We start from the raw sequence: 21,398 nt of genomic DNA, 5'->3' as shown, positions 1-21,398 counted from the left end.
TTATTATATGTTATTATATCTTGTTTTATTTATTTGTATTGTTCTATCTAATATCTATCTGATACAATCAAGGTCTAAGAGTTAAGATAAATATACTGCATGTAAATATGTATGTGCATGAGATAAATATGCCACAAAAGAAGCCCATGTAAACATTGTAATAAGCACCGAGTACATCATAAAACAAACAGCTTGTACAAGCTAAAGACCTACAATAGTTCTTGTGGAAATGAATATCCAAACAGTTCAAAGTCCATTCTATAAAATTCATATAGTTTAAGAATGTCTTCTCGTGGAACTTGCGAGAAGTATTTTAAATAAATGTCTTTGTCAGAGCTACGGGTAACATGGGAACTATATTCATGTTTCGGAAAAACAATTGTATTAATCCCAAGTAAATTAAGAAGGTAGTTTGATTCTTCTACAATATTTTCAAAGTGACCAATAAAATCATACGATCGTTCACATACAGCACAGCGTGTGTGCTGGAAATCCCAGTGATCATTTAAATTGCGTTTGAGATTTAACAGAAATTTCACAAATTCAGGGAATGACACGTCAGTTCCACTATTTTCGTCAGTCACAGAGGCATTTGGACGGTATCTTTTTATTATTTGCTGTCCTATTCTCCGAAAATCATAGTCAACTGGTTCTATAAATTTATCCCTATATGCAGATAATATTCGTTGAAAAGGATGACGTACAAATAAAAATGAAGTGTAATTTTTCTTAGGTTCTATCAGAGAGATGGATGGATAATCACGATAATGAATTTTCCTGAAGCTAATTTCTGAATCTATGTTATCAATAACCCCTAATATCACTAAAAGAATTCGTTTCCAACTAGTGTTACCTATTTTTGCAATTCTACAATACAGAAAATGATATTTGTCAATGATGATTATCTTTGAGTTCTTATTCGGTTCATGATAGTATGTGGTATTCCATTTCATTTTTGCACAGGTTTGCTGAATGAGGTGCTTACGTATTCTCTGGGTTTCTTCCATGTCACTAATCTGTGTAAAAAAACAACGAACAGATATTAAACGTCAAGATTTACACTGACATGTTTGTTTATACAGCGGTTATACAATATGCATCTATAAGGCTTATCATCACAAAATATTTCCGCTCTTTGTTCAATAGTATAAATATAAGATTAAAAGCAATAATAATTCAAAACAATTTTCAAATATTAGTCCGTGACTGAACCACAATTCAACTGCGTAATGTTACTTAGTTTTGTACGCCAAATCAAATATAATATATATAATATATATGCAAAATAATATACTAAAAAATCATTGTACATTGTAAGTCATATAAATCCAGTTCAGATTATCGTATAGGCGAACATCCATGCTATAGTAAAGCAGTCCTTGTAAATTAGTTCGTTTATTTCGACAGAGTATATTCAACGATAAACTAAATCACGCAACACGAGGCACGGTGCGAACATGACAAGCATATCATCTTTCAGCCACATCCTCAAATGTTGGACCAAATCATACACAACACACAACCTCTCATTCAGTGTGGGTCTAATACACCATGCCATAACTGCATTGGTGTCACTACAAAGCACTAGACATCTCATCTCAATACATCTTCACATGGAACTCACCGACGTCTGCTGAATAAAGTCCCCATGTTTGCCCGGGATTTCTTTGTGGTCACTCTTCTGTGTAAAAAAAGCATTTGGTAATTTATATTGTGATGCACGCTCATAATACAACGACCAGTACATTTTTGAGTAAGATTACGACTCTTGTTTTGTAACACATGCCAAATGATCAGTAAATCACTGCAAACAATGTCTTCAAGAATGACAATTTAAATGGGTTGATTATCTTTCAATATAGAGTTAGATATTGAACGTCAAGATCTACGCTGCCATGTTCGTTTATATCATATCCATCTACAATACCCCTTATTATCACAAAATATTACCACTCTCTGTTCAAAGTTATTTGCTTATTGATATGTGATATCTCTCGGCATCCCTTCTCATAACATCACTTCAGATAATGGAATAGAACTTACAGATTTCTGCTGAATAGGGTCTTGAAGTTTCTTCTGGATTTCTGTTTTGTCACTGTTCTGTGTTAAAAAGATTTGAGAAGTTATACTGTAATCTATATTTCAATGACCAGTTTTTGATTAAGATCCTGGCACTCATGTTTTGTAATTCATATTGTATCCTGTCTTCAATAGTGGCAATTGGGTTCATAGGGCTTTCTTTTTTTTATTAAACGTTTTTTTAAATCGATTTTCATAGTTATTCTTTGGCTGAACCACAATTCAACCGCGTAATTGTACTAAAGCACATGTATAAAAATTACTTCAACCACTGACAAATTAGTGCAATTATGGTAACATAAATCTGTTAATCTCAACACGCTCGGGAAAAACCTCAAATCCTCATATTCAACAGAACATCACCATTCATAATTGCCCAAGACATGCCACGTTTTCCCTATAGTGTGAATATCCAAACACAACTTTAACAACAATAATTCAGCATGTGTATTAAGACAACCGTCATTCTGTTTAGTGGTGCCACCGCCGTCTATGCATTGCTCCACATACCCGAGCATGTTAACTTGCACATAAAAAGTAACTTCAATCTAGTACATCACTAATCCATCTGTGACTTGTTCACATATATTGTTGAATTTTCCCAATAATTACCAATATTTAAGAAGATGCTGATAGCATCTCAATTTATGTAGCAGTAACAGTCTTACCAAAGTTAAATAGTTGTATTGGATGACGTTCTTTAGACACAAACATTAGTCACAGATACCAGAACAACACATTGTAGCCTAGTCCCAGTCACACTCAATATCAACTTTCTTTGATTTGTACACTACGCCCATCATTAGTAACAGTCTCATAACAGTCAGTAACAGTAATTACCAAAGCACCAAGCATCCCTTTAGATAACATCACTTCATTCAATGTAATACAACTCACCGAATTCTGCTCAATGAGGTCCTGGCGTTTTCTCTGGTTTTCTTTCTTGTCACTATTCTGTGTGAAAAATAGTCAATGACCAGTAAAAGTAAATCCAGACAGTCTTTGATTGTGAAAATTCATGCAACAATACCCAACTATAATCCAAACAATCAATGTCAAAAGGCAATATTTACAAATCCGAGAACACACAGGGGACACACAAACAAAACAAACAACACACTGTCAAATCGGTGAGAAAGATACCTGATCTTCAAGGCACAAGCCAAAAGGTGATGTCAGGTGTTTCGAAAAGAGTGAGCGCATCCTGCTCTACATATACCTCTCTGAGTCACAATCGTGAATTTTAGGTCATCCTCGTGCAAGACAATTGACATCGAGCGCTTCTATTACCATCTGTTTCATAAAAACATGACACTTGTCCACCAGCTGATGATACTTGCCATAGAACTTTTTAAATGACAAGATCAGTCTTTCTTTTATAAACCCTTGACTTAATAGTTTAAAACAGAGAAGACGATGTCGTTGTAAAAAATCAGAATACATACTACATGCTCTGCCATAACGGATAAGCTGAGATATGTAAACGCCATAAGCGGAGGAAACAGGTATATTGATGTTAAGGATTGGAAAATTGATGATAGTGAAATTGAAATCATCTATTTGGTCATAATGTCAAATTCGAGGTAAATTTTCGACAAATCACTCAGCACCCTGTCCTCAGGAGCGCCAACTGAATGGGTTTATAGGATTATCTTTCAATTGTCATAGACGGAAATACAGTTAGATATTGCATATCAGGATCTATGCTGTCATATCGTGTTTAGTCAGTGGTTAGATCATACCCATGTACAAAGCCTTATTATCACAAACTATTACTCTCTGCTCTGCTCTGCTCTCTGGCACCTCTCTGCTTACTAATATATAAGTGAACTCACCATGTGTCCAGCTTTACAGCATTGTGAACTCAAAACAATTCGCATATATTAGTTCGTGAATGAACCACAATTCATTGTACAGGGAGTTATATAAACCTAGATCAGATTATCTTATAAGCTATATCATACTATTTTATTTCAAAGCATTTTTTGTAACTTAATTAGTTAATTTTTTTGCTTATTGCATACAGTCATTTGAGATTGTGAAAAAATGAACTGCACACAAGTCATCACACAACACGAGGCATGGACCGAATATGTTAATCATATCGTCCTTCAGCTACGTCATCAAGCGTGGGTTCAACTCTAGACAACACATCACAACCACACAATTAATTTGAGCTTCATCCACCATGGCATAACTACTGTTGTGTAATTGCCAAAGCACGATAAATCTCTTCTTATAACACAACTTTACGCAATAAAATACACCTTACCGACGCCTGCTGCATAAGATTCTGACGTTTATTCTGGCATTCTGTTTTGTCACTGTCTGTGTAAAAACAAACAAACAATTAGTAAAGCCGTTATACTGTAATACAAATTTAATATGCCCATATTTTAATGGCCGGTACATTTTGTGTAGTATCCAGACACCCTAGGTTTGTGACAAATGATTGGCAAAGTACTTTTCACCCTGCCTTCAAGAATAACAATTTGAATGGGTTGATAAGACTATCATACAATAATATATTAAATGACAAGATCTATGCTGCCATGTCGCGTTTAGTTATTGATTAAATCATACTCATCTACAAAGCCTTATTATAACACAATATTACCACTCTTATTAATATATTTGAACTCAATACTGTGCACTACAGTATGTGTCCAGATTTACAGCATTTGTTAATCAAAAATTATTATCAGAGAATATTCCGTGACTAAACCACACTTGAACTGCGTAACGTTACTCAATCACTGTCAAAGTTCTAGCCGCCAATCAAATTAAACACAGGAGTGATGAGAATAGTTATATACAGGCATAGATAATACATTACAGAACCATTGTACAGGGAGTCATAGGCTATCATCCATGCTATGTCAGGCATCTCTTGTCACTTAATTAATTAATTAACAGCATACAGTCATTAAATGGAAAGACAGCAACTAGTCTCCTTGTGAACCAGCTAAACAAATCCATGTTCGTAACATACGTCAAGTGAACACAAATAAGCGAATATAAATTTGAACATAGTCAGGATTCGCTAAGGTGGTTCCCCAAAAACAATAATGCACACTTTCAATGTACATGGATGAGAATGACGTATTGTCTCTAGATGATATCTATAATGCAGGAACCACCATTAATCATGGCGCAGTTCTCGGTTCTCAACTGTGATAGGCCTGCAGATTAGGCCAGCATTTAGAGGTGGGGTGGCAAGTGGAGTACTACCAGCTAATTTTGATTTGTTATTAAAGTATGGGTACAGAATACCTGAAAAACAAAAATTACCAAATGGCAACATTATCAAATGACGTCATCAAAATGGCCGCCATTCTAATTATCCTAGTTTTTTAGGTTACGCTGTACAATATCAATTAATTTTATTTTGTTGACAGAAAAACGTTTTGTTTATCACAAACACATATTATCAAGACTGTAAAAAAATGACCATGGTCAGTGACGTCAGCAAATTACGTCACCGACGCCAATTTGATTCGATAACTGGAAAGTATCACTGTCCTGCACAATTTGGTCAAAAGGTAACTGATTCGTGACTCATTGTTTGGGCAGTAAAACAATATACAAGTACTAGGTAGCATTTATGGATGTTTTATATATCAAACATATACTTAATCTCTCGATATTGTCTGTTAGTTTGTCACATGAGTAAGTGATTACATACAGTCAGTATGTGTATTTACTCTGAGCCGCAGGCGATTATCTATTTATCACCTGCATAGTAAAATAGTAACAAGATGCAAACATAGTAATACGATGCAAAATATTATGTTGTTTATCGAAGAGTAGATTAATGTGCGCTATTCATATGCAAATTATATTGACGCGTCTGCGTCTACGTTCCAAAACTAGTGCGCGCGATAATCACATACATTTATTGAGTCATATTACATTGAATTTTGGGAATATTTTTGTACTATTTAATAGCTGTTTGTAGGACGTGTTTTCGGCTTCAGTTTAATATTTAATGTAGTATTATGGGTAAGTGAATCACCCCTATTCTACATCACAGATATTTATTATCACATTGTGCATGTTATAAACTATGTAATTTTTACTGACATGGATATATTCCACCATGTTTTGATATGTATATATCCATATACATGGGATCATTGTCACCTATCGCTATGATATTTTGAGTTAGTGTAGTGTAGAATAGTATTTTGTAATATAAATATATATGCATACTGGTAACAGTTGGCATAACTTTAGATTAGCTAGTAATAGAAGCCTTCTTCTTTTACAGAAATATAGTACATATTATGACGGAAACCGATGCTGACACCTGTATTATTTGCAAGGGAAAAAGGGTCTTTATCTGAGAAAGAAGAAACATTTAAGATTACAACAAAAGGTTTGAATACATTTTTGCAGTCCTGGGAAGAAAGGCAAGATGAAGTTGCTAACTTGGTTTTGCCAATGCGTGAAACATCTCAGATGTCTCAGATCCGTTTCCATCTATCTTGTAGATCAGTGTACACAGATGTACGCAAACGGGCAGCAGCCAAGAAACGTCAACTTAAAAGAGAATTGAGTGACGACAACCCAAAACAACCCAAACGTGTATCAAGAGAAGCAACTTCGTCTTTCTCATGGGATGACCATTGTTTCATATGTCGTAAAGGGGAAGATAAAAAGCATGGAAACATTCTTTCAAGGGTGAACATGAAGCCAGAAGAGGTGCGAGAAAAGGTGTTAAATGCTGCTATTGAACAGCAACACTTAATTTTGAAGAAAATATATTTGCACAAAAGATGTCATAATAGTTGCTACCAAACATACACAAATCCAAGAAACATAGAGGCATGCAAACGCAAAACATCAAAAGAGATAACAGAATATATCCATGACAAGGCATCATTAACTGTGTTAGCAGATTTCAAAGAGAAGCTAGATGATGGCATACTAATCCCTCTTTCTACAATTTGCAAGCAATACAGGGAATGTTTAATTAATATGGGCGTTGATCCTGAAACAGCCAAGCTGACCAGGTCATTTTATTATCAAAGACAAGTTAAAGAAGAATCATGGCAATACAATATCTTTTTACAGTCAAAAGGGGTTGCCCGATGTTGTTTGCTCAAGCAGCATTTCAGTGATACATCTGTATCTAAAAATACAGTCATTGTTGGAATCTGATATCGACCCAGAGATATTTGAGGACGAGGACAATGAGGACGAAAAATCAAAAGATCAGATTCTTCACAATGCTGTTGGACTTATTCGGAAGGATATTGAGAAATTAGAAACAACAAATACCCAAATGCTCAAGAACTTGACCTCAAAGCAACAGAAGCCTTTGTTGCTGAATATCTTCAAAAGGCCCTTCAATCCTTGTTTGACAAAGAAGCATTTGATTCAGTGAATGCGAACTACATATCAAGAAATGATATTAGGCGGAAATATCTGCCAATTGCAGAATGTATTATCTACTGTTGTCGGCGTGGTAAAATGCAAGTTATTCCGCCAATTCACATTGGCCTTATGTTACAACCACAACACGAATATCGTAGCAGAAACCTTATCCAGACTCTCAACTCATATGGAATGTGTGCAAGCTATGATGAACTCAGAGCATTCCTTACAGCGGCTGAAGAAGACCAGATATCGCACATGGAACATGGGATCTATATACCAGCAGGAATTGTTCCAAGGACAGAAGGTGGTGCTCTTATCCAAGAAGGTGATGATAACATTGATGTTAATGTTGAAACTATTGACGGCAAAAATACATATCACTCAATGCCAGAGTACTTTTTCAAGAACAGTCCGTAGAAGCAGACCAGCGGCCATCGATTTCAAAAATGTGACGCTCTACTCACAAAACTCTTGAATCTGTGGATGATCCATTTTCGCAGATTCTTGAATTTGAAAAGCCAAAACAACGTGCAGAACCTAAACGAATTGCGAATGCACTAGACGTTGTCACTGAACAGCTAGAAATATTTGAGCCATTTTACTGTATTAAAGACATTTTATGGGTCTTACTAAGCCAATTACCCAGAAATATTTTACCAGTTCCACAAGGAGTACATTATGCACATAGCCAGGTGATTCCATTCTGGACAGGTTTTAATACCAAAGCAACACCAGTCAACATAAATGCAGTGACAGCATACGCGCCATCAATTGAAGCTCCATCATCAGACATGGCTACAGTTTATACTACTCTGAAAAGGGGTAAATCTGTTGCTGATGCATGTGGACAGGATCCACACATTTGATCAACAGTTATATGCAATTGCACAGATGGTAAAGCTGAGTAAACCAGATGAATTTCCCAATCTTGTTGTATGTCTGGTAGGATTCCACAATCTGTCAACGTTTATTGCCTGTATTGGAAAAATCTGGGGTGATGCTGGTGTGAGGGACATATTGGCAGACTCAGGAGTCTATGCACTAAACACTGTAGAAAGAATGTTGGCTGGAAAGCAATTTCACTGGGCCACAAGAGGGCTAACATTGGTATATGAGGCGCTCATGCAATTGTTTATTAGTAATTTCTTGAACTGGGTGGAAGAGACCCACCATGAGAGTAATAGGTTTGCTTATGTCTTCATCAAACTCTGTGAACTACAGAAGACTTATTAAGATTTTGATGCTGTGTGTGAGACTATTGACGATGTAACACCTGTGATAGAAAGTAATTTTGCTGGAGGTCAGTTTTCTGTAAAGCGAACCTCTGGTAAATTCAAGGGAATATGGAGTGATATGGGAGTAGAAACAACCGTCATTAGAGACAGTAAAGGTGACAGTGGTACAACTGCGTGACATATATTGGGTCATTATGCCGAGTCAATGCATCTTCGTAGTGGGTTTGCAATGCCTGCAATGATGCAAAGAGATGAGGTTGACACACAGCAGATAGTGAAGTACATAGAAAACAACATGACAGACCCATATGATGCCAACTCATATCCACAACTACTTGTAAACATAGGCAGTGGTCTGGTTGCAACACCTGACATCAGCAATTCACTTATTAATGCAGTAGTTAAAGGCTCGACCATGCTGAATAATTTTGTGACTTCTCGTCTTACGATACATTCTGAGAACCCCAAATCATTCTATGACACAATTACCAAGTCAGGTTTGAAGACATTCAAAGACATGAAGAAAACGTCAAAGGTAAATATTTCTGGAAAAACCAAGCGAATAGCAGTTTCACCTGAGTTGATTTACAAAAGAGCTCTAACATTATCACAAGTGCGCCCAGAAGTGAATCTGGCTACAGTACTCAGTTAACCTGTTACAGCAGTTCCACAGACTCTTTTCAAAGAAGATGGCAGTAGACAAATGACTACAAAAGCTGACTTTCTCCATGCCCTGGAAGACTGTGTCAAGAAGTCTGTGTCACAACTTCCTGAAAATGACAGTGACGTGTCTGCCCGTATTGTGGATGCTATGGCTCTATTGCAACAGCTGAATATGAAAAGTATGAAGATATTTGATGACATTGAAGAAGCTTGTAAGGCTTTTTGAAAAGGCAAAAAAGGTTCATTTTGTATTCAACCGATATGATGATAAACATTCGCCAAAGTGCAAGGAACAATTATGTCGACAGGGTGCAGGAAGCACCCACAAATATCAAGTTGCTGGCAAGAGGCCACTACCAGACTGGAAGAACTTTATGGGTGTTTCATCAAACAAATCAGAATTATCTTTCAGTATATCTTGAGGAAAATGTAGCAAAACATACCATAATACTCAGCAACCCTAGTCACAAGTTGTTCCTTGCAAGAGGATATTCATGTGCCCTCACTACAAAATGTATTACAGCCAATGGTATTCAAGAAGTAAGTGAGTTGTTATCAACCCAGATTGAAGCTGACACTCGCATGCTTCTACATGCAATGGACTTTGATAGGGAGATCAGTTCCAATAGCCTTAGTGGAAGACTGGTTGTGCAATCACCAGACACTGATGTGATGGTGCTCCTAATTCACTATATGCCACAGATGCAGGCTGTTAGTACAGTATGGATGGAGACAGGCAGGATCACTAAAACTCTAGATCTGCAGCGCATGATTCGAATTCACAAGATAGCAGACAAAATTGGGTCACTTGCCTGTTCAGTAATGCCTGCAGTTCATTGTTTAACTGGCTGCGATACAGTTTCCTCATTCTTTGGTATTGGAAAAAAAGACAGTGAGAATGCTGAAACTTTCCAAAACAGAGTTAAATCATCTGAAGGCACTTAGTAAAGGCAATGAGGACTCAGCGGTGAATGCTTCTAGAAGATTTGTGGTTTCCCTCTATGATTCAAAGAACAAATATAGTAGAGATAATCAGTCATCTCTTAACAGCCTCCGTGTTCGTCTAGCAGCGACACATTGTTTATCTGTAGCAAAGCTTCCTCCATGTGACGCTGCATTCATTCAACACGTTAAACGTGCATCATGACAGACAAAGACATGGACTTCAGCACATCTGGCAAAGCCAATACTCTCTAAGCCTGCTGGACATGGCTGGAATATGGAGAATGATATCCTTGTTCTCGTTTTCCTTGAGGGGCCTACAGCATTGGACAAACTAAAGGAGTATTTCTGTGGCTGCAGTGGGGCTACCAAATGCCAAAAAGAACGACGTTGTTTTTGCTATCAAGACGAACTTGCTTGTTCTCAGTGTGCAACTGTGGGGGTGATGATGAGTGTGGCAATTTTAACTGCTCGGATTAAGCAGTAGACAATGCTTCAGATAATATATAATTGTATATTTCTGACCATCATAACATTTTATGTTTATATTAAGTTATTTATTTAAGCAATAAATGAATACAAGGAAAACTGTCTATCCTGATTTACTTTCTGAGAAATCGTTAAAACTAGAAACAAAAAAATGTATAACAAGACGTGCTGAATACCAGATGCTCAATGCCTTTATATTTCAGAAAACAAAATGGTGGATAATCATGTGACTATATGCAAATCAGGTAGCATTTTTTACACTAAATGTTCTAAGAGTATGTCATATATATCGGTAGTGTGTTAGTTCAACAGACGTGTGTGTGTTAAAAATGTAAATAATCTGCTAATCATTAGTCAACGGGATGCAAATCAGCACAAAATGGCGGAAATATTGATGACGTCATTTCAGTATGTTCCCGTTGAAGGATTTTTTGGTAATTTTGGTTTCTGGTGTACTCAGAACCTATACATTACAACAAAATTAAAATTAGCCGGTACTACCTCACTTGCCACCTCAACTATTTTTAGAGCAGATATTGGCCATAATCTGCAGGCCTTCGAATATGTTGAGCCATCTTTTACAGAGTTAATGACTTCTGTTAATCACCTCCTGTAACTTCGGTAAATTCATGTTCTAATTATGTTTTTCAACAATTTAGGGTTAACTCACTTAATTTAGGTAAAAAAAAACACATGCTACTGAGGTCATGTCTTAAGTAATTTATACATTTTGACTCATATGGTTGAATATAAGCTAAGTTGGTTGTTGGGAATTATAGCATGAGATTTGTGCGCAATCAAGATTTGATGTTGTATGTTCATATATTACGAGGCTATTACTCCCATATGTATTTGAGCTTCCTTTCAGATTTACTGATTTCCAACATAATATCTTTCATGCACTGGTATTACGATTGCATGTAAATTGTTCGTATTTGTTTGCCTGACATAATAATAATAATAATTCCATTCACTCAAGAAATTGTCTCCGCTGGTTGACAGAATTGTCACAATATAACTGGTTAACTGTGAACCATTGAAACATGGATTTATATGTGTAGCAATATGTTTTATGTAGGTGTAGAGTCCGAGTTTGGAATTTATACGTGTTCTAGTCAATATAGAACAGTGTTGATTTACCATCTTTAAATCGGTTGCAGGGTGATTGAGTGGATTTTTTTTTCGTATTGCGAATAAACCTAAACTAACCAAACACTTAATTCGTAATTTGTCATTGGCTATCAATCTTAGTATCCATCATTATCATGAATTAATAAATTAACGAAAACATACTATCGTATTGCTCTTGAAACCTTTTAATGTGTTCACCACGAAGATAGGGGGACCTTGTGATTTTTGCATCTGCATTGACATTTTGTCCATAACTGTAAAACAGATAAGTAAAATGTTGTATCATTTTAAACATAAGAATGGGGAAATAGATCAATATTCAAATTATTTAATACTGGGTGACTATGTACAAACAGGTAACAGATGCTTTGATGAATGCAATAAAAATGAGAAAGGGAAGCAATGCCGATTGCCAATATTAGATATTTCATAACATTGTCTTAATTGTTTTCAAACTATTTTTAATATGTTATTAAAAAGTAACAATCAAAGGTACTGTCGCATTACCTAAATATTGTACACCTATCACGACACAAATAAAACATATGAACTTGGTTACTATCAAACAATTTTTCAGATAACTTCTTTCCATTTTTGCCTGTAAAAATAGTAAAAAATCATTTGAATATAAATAACAGTTATGATTTTGGTTATTTTAAAAAAAAAATCACAGGAATCATACAGTGATTGTACATACGTTGACAGCGGCTGTTTTCATGACTGTCAATTAAGGGAAAGGTGAATCAAGTCAATGCATAGATTTTGATGCGCTTTATGTGGTTTTCAGTGATGTCAGACAATTATAACGATAAATTAGGTGAGGGAAAATTATCATGTCACTGATTTAAATATTCACGGCATACTGGAGTTGGCTATAGTGATGTTATTAATGACATGCTAGCAAACATTATTTAACGACTTCGGTGATAATTATATTTTGCATAATAAATATTGATATAAAATATCTACCTTGTCTGTAAATGTTTAGACTTACCAGACTTTCCTTTGTCAATATGTAAAAAAAGGAAGACGATTATTTGCAATGATTTTATATATGTGATTAACGACTACCAACCACCTGGCACCACCTGACTATAATAATATGGACTAATTATATTGTTGAATCCTATGTTATGACAGTTTATTAACAATACCAAAAAGGTTATAAATTGTCAATGCAGTAAAGTGATAAATAAAAAAATGATAAACTATTTGATACCTTACCTGTGCTGATCTTATATTAACGTGATACGTGTTATCCTGCTGTTTAACATCCGGGACACTCAATATAGCTGACTACATGCAAATGTTAGCAGAGGGCGATATTCTTTATCTCCGTATTCTACCTTTACTCGATTATTTAAACACCTACATGTATTGTGCTATCGCTCTGTCACTATGTGGAAAGAGAGAACGATTTTTTGTATCAATTTTAACTCATTTTTATGGAAATTCACTTTATGATTTGGCAATTAGTAATAAACTCTGTCTATGTATTTCGAGAACAATGCAACCCTATGTCATGCATTTGACACAATCATTCAACTTATATTTGAGTGATAATTTTGATAATTCCTACTACAAGGAACATTTTTACGTTCCGAAGAAAAAAAAACATTTTGTAGAAACTGAACAAATATTTGTGGGTAAACTTGCATAGACTTGTTTGGAGTTTCCTCTGTTATTTGTTTATAAGCAGAACATTGCATTCTTGCAGTTCATTTCCGGATTCATTTCATGGTCATGCAAATACGTGATCGGTGGAGAATTTCGGGACGCTGTCATGAACACACATAACAATTAATCATGTTAATTAGTCCATGCACTTTATTTCTGTTAAAGTACTGCGAACAAAACAATTTTGACGCAAGTCGACAATCTAAGGGTCATTGTTGAAGTATAAAACTAAAGTATAATGTGTGTTTGAACAATACATTTTCTGTAACTGTGTATTTCTGTTCTCGCAATTTGCATGGTTCTAATCAAGCAACCATGAAACAAAGAATCTGAAATCACGGCAATCAAAGAGATTCGACATTGTTTATTATTGATTTTTGATTATAATAACTATGTCAAAATTTTTATTTGGGGCAAACAAATTTTATCATCGTGTCAATAGGGCATTCACAGCTTCGATTATATTGCATAGCGTTTAGACTCGATTTTATTGCATAGTGCGTAATCTTAATTATATTGTGGAACATGTATGCTCGATCATATTGCATATCGTGGAGGCTAAATTATCCTGCATAGCGTGTAAGCTCGATTCATTGCATAGCGTGCATGCCGAATTATATATTGCACAGCGTGTAGGCTAAATTATATTAGCTTGTAAGCTGAATTATATTGTGGGACATGTGACTCGATTATATTGCATAGCATATAGGCTTGACTATATTGCTTAGCGTGTGGGCCTAAAATATTGCATAGCACGTAGGCTCAATTATGTAGCATTGCATGTAGACTTGATTATATTGCATAGCGTGTGGGCTCGATTTATTGCACAGCATGTAGGCCAAATTACATTTAATTGCGTTTGTCTGAATTATATTGTATAGCTTGCAGGTTCGATTATATGGCATAGTCTGTAGGTCAAATTATATTGTGAAACCTGTAGGCTCGATTATATAGCATAGAGTGTAGTCTCGATTACATTTCATCGCGTGTAGACTTGATTATATTGCTTAGCATGTAGGCTCGATTATATTGCTTAGCGTGTAGACTCGATTTGATTGCGTAACATGCAAATATATTAGTAATAGACTATAGGACAACAAACAAATACACTACAACGAAATCCGGCACCGGGTGATACCATATCTGCAATCAGAATAATTAGCAATTTATCAGTTACTAAGACCAACTAACTTGGCATACACCAATTATAAATCAAGTTGAAGTCTAATGACGAGCAATCCGCTGATAATGATGTTACACTAGTACTTCAGGTATTACATAAACGTGATATAAAGTGAAACCAATACGCACTAAAAACTCTAATAACCGTTTTGGTGTTTAGTTCGTTATTTTGTCTTAGTCAACATATTCATGAATACATTGTGCTTTGCTTCTGTTGAATATAAATATCTGATGTCCCGATAGCCTAGCTGGAGATGTGCATTTTATGTCATTTTCATAACCAATAACAACAGCGTGAAAAGTGACAAAATTAGATTCAGCTCTGGGAAAGACAACATGAACGTTCCTTCGTTATTTACCTTTTAATTATGTACCTCAATGCTTTACAACTGATACATTGATATGTATGCCGTTGATTTAATATAAATTTAGAAAGTAATCATAATTGGTGGTCATCATCCTTTATTTTATGTTTTTATCATATTACCTCAAACATTGCAAGTGCCCTTTAGAGTAACATCGTTCATCTGCAAGCAAGACCCCTGTATTTCGTTGTCGTTATGTTGCAGAAGCCATTGAATGTCGTCAATTTCTACATCCTGGAAATGTGAGTTATCACTAATGCACACTTCCCTTGGAAATCCATATTTTAGTGACTTTATTCATTGTATTTGTCTGTGCTTTGTTTCTTGTAATAATTTTGAGAGGTATTAAAGCCACAAGCTTGAACTTTACATTATGGTGTATGTGTATTTCATTTCCAGCACTATCGTCTTGCCTACCCCATTCTGGCAGTGAAAGAACCCTGTGTCCAATGTGAGTTCTGTGGGTGCCCCTCTCAATAGCAATAAGCAGGCCTTACACTGTGACATTGGTGTAAATTGGTATGTTTAACCTTGCTTCACGGGCCCCGGTTTAGTGCATTTAGCGAAATAAGCAAAGATATGACAGTAAATGGACAACATGTATAATCAAATAATAATCAAATGATCATGCAAGATATCTGGTTTTAATAATTTGCCATGTAAATACGTTGCATTGTGACCCCTTCACATTCATATACAACTTGTTACGGGCAACACATATCTATAATTACTTATGTAATTTTGAATTGCTGTTTGTAAAATGTTGAGTCGTTGATTTGACACGTGACCTTCCATGGCAATACACTGGAAATGATTAACATAAAAACAGATAAAGCCAAAAACATACAAATACTTATGCCAATGACTACGAGTACACATTTTTTCTCTTTACCGAAGTAAAAATGTGTCGGCCGATCTGTGTGCATTTGGAAGCATTACATTGATAGGACAGCAACAATACAGCACGTATTGCAATAAAACAGACTTTGCCCCATCGTCATCATCCGATATAAATCCATTGTAAATGACGGTCATGTAGCGTGTAGTGTGTGAATCGTAACTTGAGTTTTCTTGGTTGATTTATAAGAACACTATACATGTATATACAATATATACAAGCCCGAAATATAATTTCAGATGTGCCAATGTTGAGCTTACCAAATGGCAGTCATGTTTGCTAAACCATGTTCTTCCCACCTAACAATATCAATGTTGCTGTTCACTTCATTTATTAGTCATTAATAACAGATAAAACGTGTCTTTATTTAGTATTTTATATTATTTTAAGTAGTATTTTTCAATAGTAAATGACATCAAAGCGTGTTTGGCGATAGTCCTATGTGATGGCGCAAATGGTGGTCCTCATACGGTGATTGTAATGGTTTCTCCTGTGGTAATGGTACAGTTTGTTATAATGATATGTTACTTGTCCTTCTTGTTGTGATGGTACTGGTCTGGCTTGTGATGATGGTACTGACTCTTCTTGTGGTAATGGTACTGGTCTATCTTGTGCTGATGATACTCGTCCGTCTTGTGGTGATGGTACTGACTCTTCTTGTGGTGATGGTACTGACTCTTCTTGTGGTGATGTTTCATTGCAGTTGGTTTTTCATGATAATGGTACTGGTCTTTCGTGCTGTCAGAAAAATACTTATTATTATTTTTGTTCCTCAAAAAGATAAATGCATTACAAAAATATCAGATCCTGTAAACTCCTCAGTTCGAAATTTTGAAATATGAAGTGCACCCATTTATCTTTACTAACTATTGACACAACTCTTTATTTTTATTTCAGTTTTTAAAGAGTTAAAGTTACTCGATACAGATCACCTCGTTAATATCATAAAACATGTTCAAGTGAGTAATTGGTTTTGCATTATCTGTGGCATCTGACATCATGTCAGAGTAACTAATTGTAAGCTAGATAGTACCTGAAATATACATAAATGCTAAATACACATAAATTAAACATAGATAAAATACATCAACATTGTGAACTCATTTACATTACATTACATTACATTACATTACATTACAATACGTATACATGCGGCGCACATAATAATGTTATTTTTGCCATGCCTTTTTTCACTGTAGTGTTTCTTCAAATATGTACAATGTAAGGCAAACATTCAAGTGATTAATTTTATTTGAATGTAATCATAGGCTATAATCTCATTTTATCGTATTCATGTAGTCTGTTTTACCTTATACAGGGTGAATCACCAGAAAGGAGATCGGACATTATCAATCCCAGGTGAACCTATAAACGGTATATAAATATTGGCCACACAATACTGTTATGATTATCCAGATCGCTACTACATCAGTACTAGTAGTATTTGGTTGATGCAACGTTTTTTAGGAAATAAGTACAAAGTAATATACGTATACACCCTCTAAAATAAACTTATCAATTGCAATGATACGACTGAAGTCGGGGTATTTTTTCGGACACCAAGCCAGTGGTATGTGTAGTTGTCAACTAACCTGAGCTCTGTCTTGACAGGTGCAAAACTATTTCTAGTATTTCTGTCATAATTACACCTGAAATACTAAAACGAATGGGGCAACAAGAGTCGAAAGTTGGTGGCCTCGTTTCTATTATTGCATAATGTGGCTCGCAACGGTGCCCGATTGTCATCAACGTTTTAGTCAAAAATCAATCGATTGTGGCATTCCGTCTGATAAATGATGTATTTAGTAAGCCTTTTTTAACAAAATAAACACGATAAAATGATTCAGTACAAAGTAGCAATTATTAACTCCTACCCATCATGCTCTCAATGAAATGCTAACTTGCAGGTGGGTGCGGTCATGTGATCTCTCCTGAAACACTGTTTATTTTTAGTTCAACTAGTTGTAACAAGACCAGTGTCTTCACCTTCCAACTCGTGATGTTCAGTTAAGTTTGGTCAGATGTATTCTTATACATGATAATATAAGGTAAGTAGGTCATCGTTATTTCAACGTTTATTGTTAAGCTGCACTTTTACAATGAGCAGGGCCAAAATATACATTAGCTTTACAACTACCAGTAGAATTAAGAGTATATGAAACGTGCACCGGTGGAACCGACGCGATGTGACGGGGATTAGCATGGTTGAGTCAAAGCTTGGTGCATGCAGTACAATGTACATGTTTACTTAGACATAACATAGTATGCTTTTCCGTAAAGTCGGTGTTATTTATTTGCTTTACTTCCTATGTTATCGACTACTACAAGTTTACACCTATGTACGTTAAGTCTTACCATCACTGCAGTCAGATCAGATGGATTATATACTACTATACTATACTATATTAGTGTGGACAAGAGAGGACAGGTTTCACAATCTCTGCACGTAATATTCTTGATTAATTGCAATTTGTTAGGGAACGTCTGTTGGCCAAGGGAAGACTAGCTATATTGTGTAGCTCGACGATTTGGTTTGACACGAGAACAGAACAGAATATTTTTACTTTGATTTAACTAAGAATAAAATACATTGCCTTGTAGGCGACTTACCTTACTTTCTCTGTTAGCAGCTGCTATGAGTATACAGTATGAATATTAAAATTTTGTTTTTCGTTATGGGTGAATAAAGCATGAAATCACAACTGTGATTCAGCATCTGAATCGTTCTATTTGCAACCTAGCTAAATGATTTGGTCCTGGAACTGGCATAAGACCATTATAGATACATCAAACGTAAAATCAAGTTGTTGTCGTTTCATTTAGCCTTACTGTGGTGTAATCACGTTTGGGGCTACTTAGGTACCTCACACTCATTCATACATTTAAAGACTTGGCAAACTGCTATATTATATTATTTATTAGTGCTAAAACAACTATTCGTAATCACTGTAACCATGTGCGTTAATTACCCTCATCAGTGCAAGGATCACATGGTTTCATATTTTGATTGAGGTAATCTGTTGTTGAACAATATTCGCCGGACGATGATATCAATATCCTACTGTACATGGCTGGTGCAAATATAATTTGTGACGGCTTTCTGTTATTGAAATTGACGTGCAACAAACATTGTGTTGAGTATTTAAAGTTGTTAGAAAACGTTTTGTCATTTTGGAGTATTATACACCAGTCACGCGTGTTATTCGACAAAGTAGAGCGATAGAGATGATATCCAGACGAATGGTCTGCGGTAAACTATGTCACATGCGGTTGAATTCATACTTGCAATGTTATATGACAGATGACAGATCATTAATTCAGAGCTGGAAGGAAATATAATCAGTCAGAAGACTAGGACTCCTACCATCAAATCTGAACCCAAATTATCACTGTTAGTGTCTGATTCTTTTACATGCTTTCCTAATATTCTTAAATAATAAATGAATTAACTTATTTACTCTTACAGGCGACATGGAAAAAAGAGTGTTACTGTGTCAGACTGTAACCCGGTCAAAGTGCATCTTATTGATTTGTGTTGTTTTAGTTGTCGTGTTTCAGACTGTCTATTATCGAGGCAACCACCGTATGACTATTATACTAATCAATACACTGTACGCCTTAAAAAACACGTACTGTAATATCATAGTTATAAATGAGTTGCGCTTTTCAAACAAATTTAAAAATTAAATTGCAGTGAATGTTGATTTAAATATTATAAATTTGTACTTACTTCGATGTAATGCCAAAGTATAAGACATGATCCATTGACGCTGCCGGAGTTATGATTTCTATGATTAGAAAAGTACCATTTAAGTATAGTATTTGCATAATTTATATCTGTATTTGTGTATTTGTGTATGAGAAAATGACAAATTATATGCCCATTTCTTTTTCAGCTCAGGGTAAAGCGCTAAAAAGGTTTTATGATTCTCAAGCTTCCATATTCAACGTGTTAATAAAAACAAGTCTCAAGAAAGATACTAAGGTAAGCTGCCATTCTACAATTCATTGTTGTGTCTTTGTTTCTCAGAGGTAAAACGACTACGTACATGTTAACTTTAGTTTAAATAATTAATGATTAACTTTATCAATGTTCTTTACACCGAGCACTGACTTGATGGAAATCCAGAAAAGGCGTCTTAGACTCATCCAGCAATTATGTGCAGATATGAAATGGAATACATCAAACTATCATAAACCGAAAAAGACGTCAAAATTGATTTCCAATGACAAATATAAATTTCTATACTGCAGAATTGCCAAAATCGGTACCACTAGTTGGAAACGAATTCTGTTAGTTTTATCAGGGGTTGTTAATAGTACAATGACAGATTACGGCTTCAGAAAACTTCATGATTACAAATATTCAACCATTTCTTTGCTAGGGCATAATAAAAATAATTATACCTCTTTTTTATTTGTACGCCATCCTTTCCGACGACTATTATCTGCATATAGAGATAAATTTGAAGAACCAATTCCGGCGACTTTTCGAAAAATAGGTCGACGCATAATTTCTTATTATCGTCCGAATGCTTCTGAATCAGACAAAAATAACGGCACAAATGTTTCGTTCCATGAATTTGTTAGATTTCTGTTAAAAGAAAAACAACAATCTAATTTTAATGAACACTGGGATTTCCAGCACAAAATCTGTGCGGTATGTGAAAGATCTTACGATTTCATTGGTCATTTTGAGAATATTGTAGAAGAATCAAACTATATACTTCATTCTATTGGAGTTAATAATGTCTTCTTCCCGGAAAAGGATTATAATTTCCATGCTACAAACAGCTCTGACGACAATATTTATTTAAAATATTTCTCACAAATTCCACCAGAAGAGATCTTTAAACTGTATGAATTATATAGAATGGATTTTAAACTGTTTGGATATTCTTTCCCAAAGGAACTATTTTAAGCCATTTGTTAAAAGAGTATGTTTATCATGAATAGACAACACTGAATTGCAATGCTTGATTCGGAATTCAATGCGTTCGGCAAATAAAATATTTGGTAGTGTTAACAAGCTTACAGTTTGTCATTATTTGGAAATGTATTTCTCGAACGCAGTACACGGTTAGGCTTGTATCAAACATTATGTTACAGTATGAGGCTTTGTATTAAATATTCATGATTTTTCTATTACAACACTGGAATGTGAGCCAACAAATCCTAGCTGTCACGTGTCTTACTCTTAACATTGGATTTTTTGCATCTAAATCCCCCTCTGTAACGCAATTGATGTGAAATTTAGTTGTTACCAAAGGTATTGATTGTTTGAGAGTGCTTTTGCGTTCAGTCACGTGATCTGACTGCTATATGTAATTTATTATAAATTGACAATACATTAGC

At 35.2% G+C, this 21,398-nt stretch overlaps 2 protein-coding genes and 1 long non-coding RNA gene across 3 annotated transcripts; 1 reads left to right on the top strand and 2 right to left on the bottom strand.

The window, feature by feature from the left end:
- On the bottom strand, positions 1 to 12,639 carry LOC144358431 (carbohydrate sulfotransferase 11-like). The gene is made up of 8 exons (XM_085503979.1): positions 12,615 to 12,639; positions 12,429 to 12,519; positions 12,084 to 12,175; positions 4,352 to 4,407; positions 2,977 to 3,033; positions 2,044 to 2,100; positions 1,625 to 1,681; positions 1 to 1,016 (listed from the first exon to the last, which is right to left on the bottom strand). Exons 1-8 carry the CDS (start codon positions 12,637 to 12,639, stop codon positions 210 to 212), a joined length of 1,242 nt encoding a protein of 413 aa, XP_085360105.1. The 3' UTR covers positions 1 to 209.
- A 250-nt stretch (positions 12,640 to 12,889) lies between these two features.
- Positions 12,890 to 13,206, bottom strand: LOC144358438 (uncharacterized). Its single transcript, XR_013421834.1, has 2 exons — positions 13,146 to 13,206; positions 12,890 to 12,924 (listed from the first exon to the last, which is right to left on the bottom strand). It is a non-coding gene; the product is annotated as an uncharacterized LOC144358438 (long non-coding RNA).
- A 6,927-nt stretch (positions 13,207 to 20,133) lies between these two features.
- LOC144358430 (carbohydrate sulfotransferase 8-like) lies at positions 20,134 to 20,964 on the top strand. Its single transcript, XM_078012122.1, has one exon. The coding sequence runs from the start codon at positions 20,134 to 20,136 to the stop codon at positions 20,962 to 20,964; it is 831 nt and encodes a 276-aa protein (XP_077868248.1).
- The last annotated feature ends 434 nt before the right edge of the window (positions 20,965 to 21,398 follow it).

Source organism: Saccoglossus kowalevskii, chromosome 9 (assembly GCF_978046115.1).
Source record: "Saccoglossus kowalevskii chromosome 9, keSacKowa6.1, whole genome shotgun sequence".
NCBI lineage: Eukaryota > Metazoa > Hemichordata > Enteropneusta > Harrimaniidae > Saccoglossus > Saccoglossus kowalevskii.
The sequence above is the reverse complement of the archived record's forward strand: the minus strand, read 5'-3'. Positions and strand labels throughout refer to the sequence as shown.

Excerpts from the sequence above, each read along its gene's own strand:
- LOC144358431 (XM_085503979.1), bottom strand. The coding sequence starts at position 12,639 with ATGAAAACAGCCGCTGTCAACGTAT. Across the intron at positions 12,176-12,428 it reads GATAGGTGTACAATATTTAG|TTATGGACAAAATGTCAATG; the intron begins GTAATGCGACAG and ends TCTGTTTTACAG. Across the intron at positions 2,101-2,976 it reads ACCTCATTGAGCAGAATTCG|AACAGTGACAAAACAGAAAT; the intron begins GTGAGTTGTATT and ends TTTTTAACACAG.
- LOC144358430 (XM_078012122.1), top strand. The coding sequence starts at position 20,134 with ATGTTCTTTACACCGAGCACTGACTTGATGGAAATCCAGAAAAGGCGT.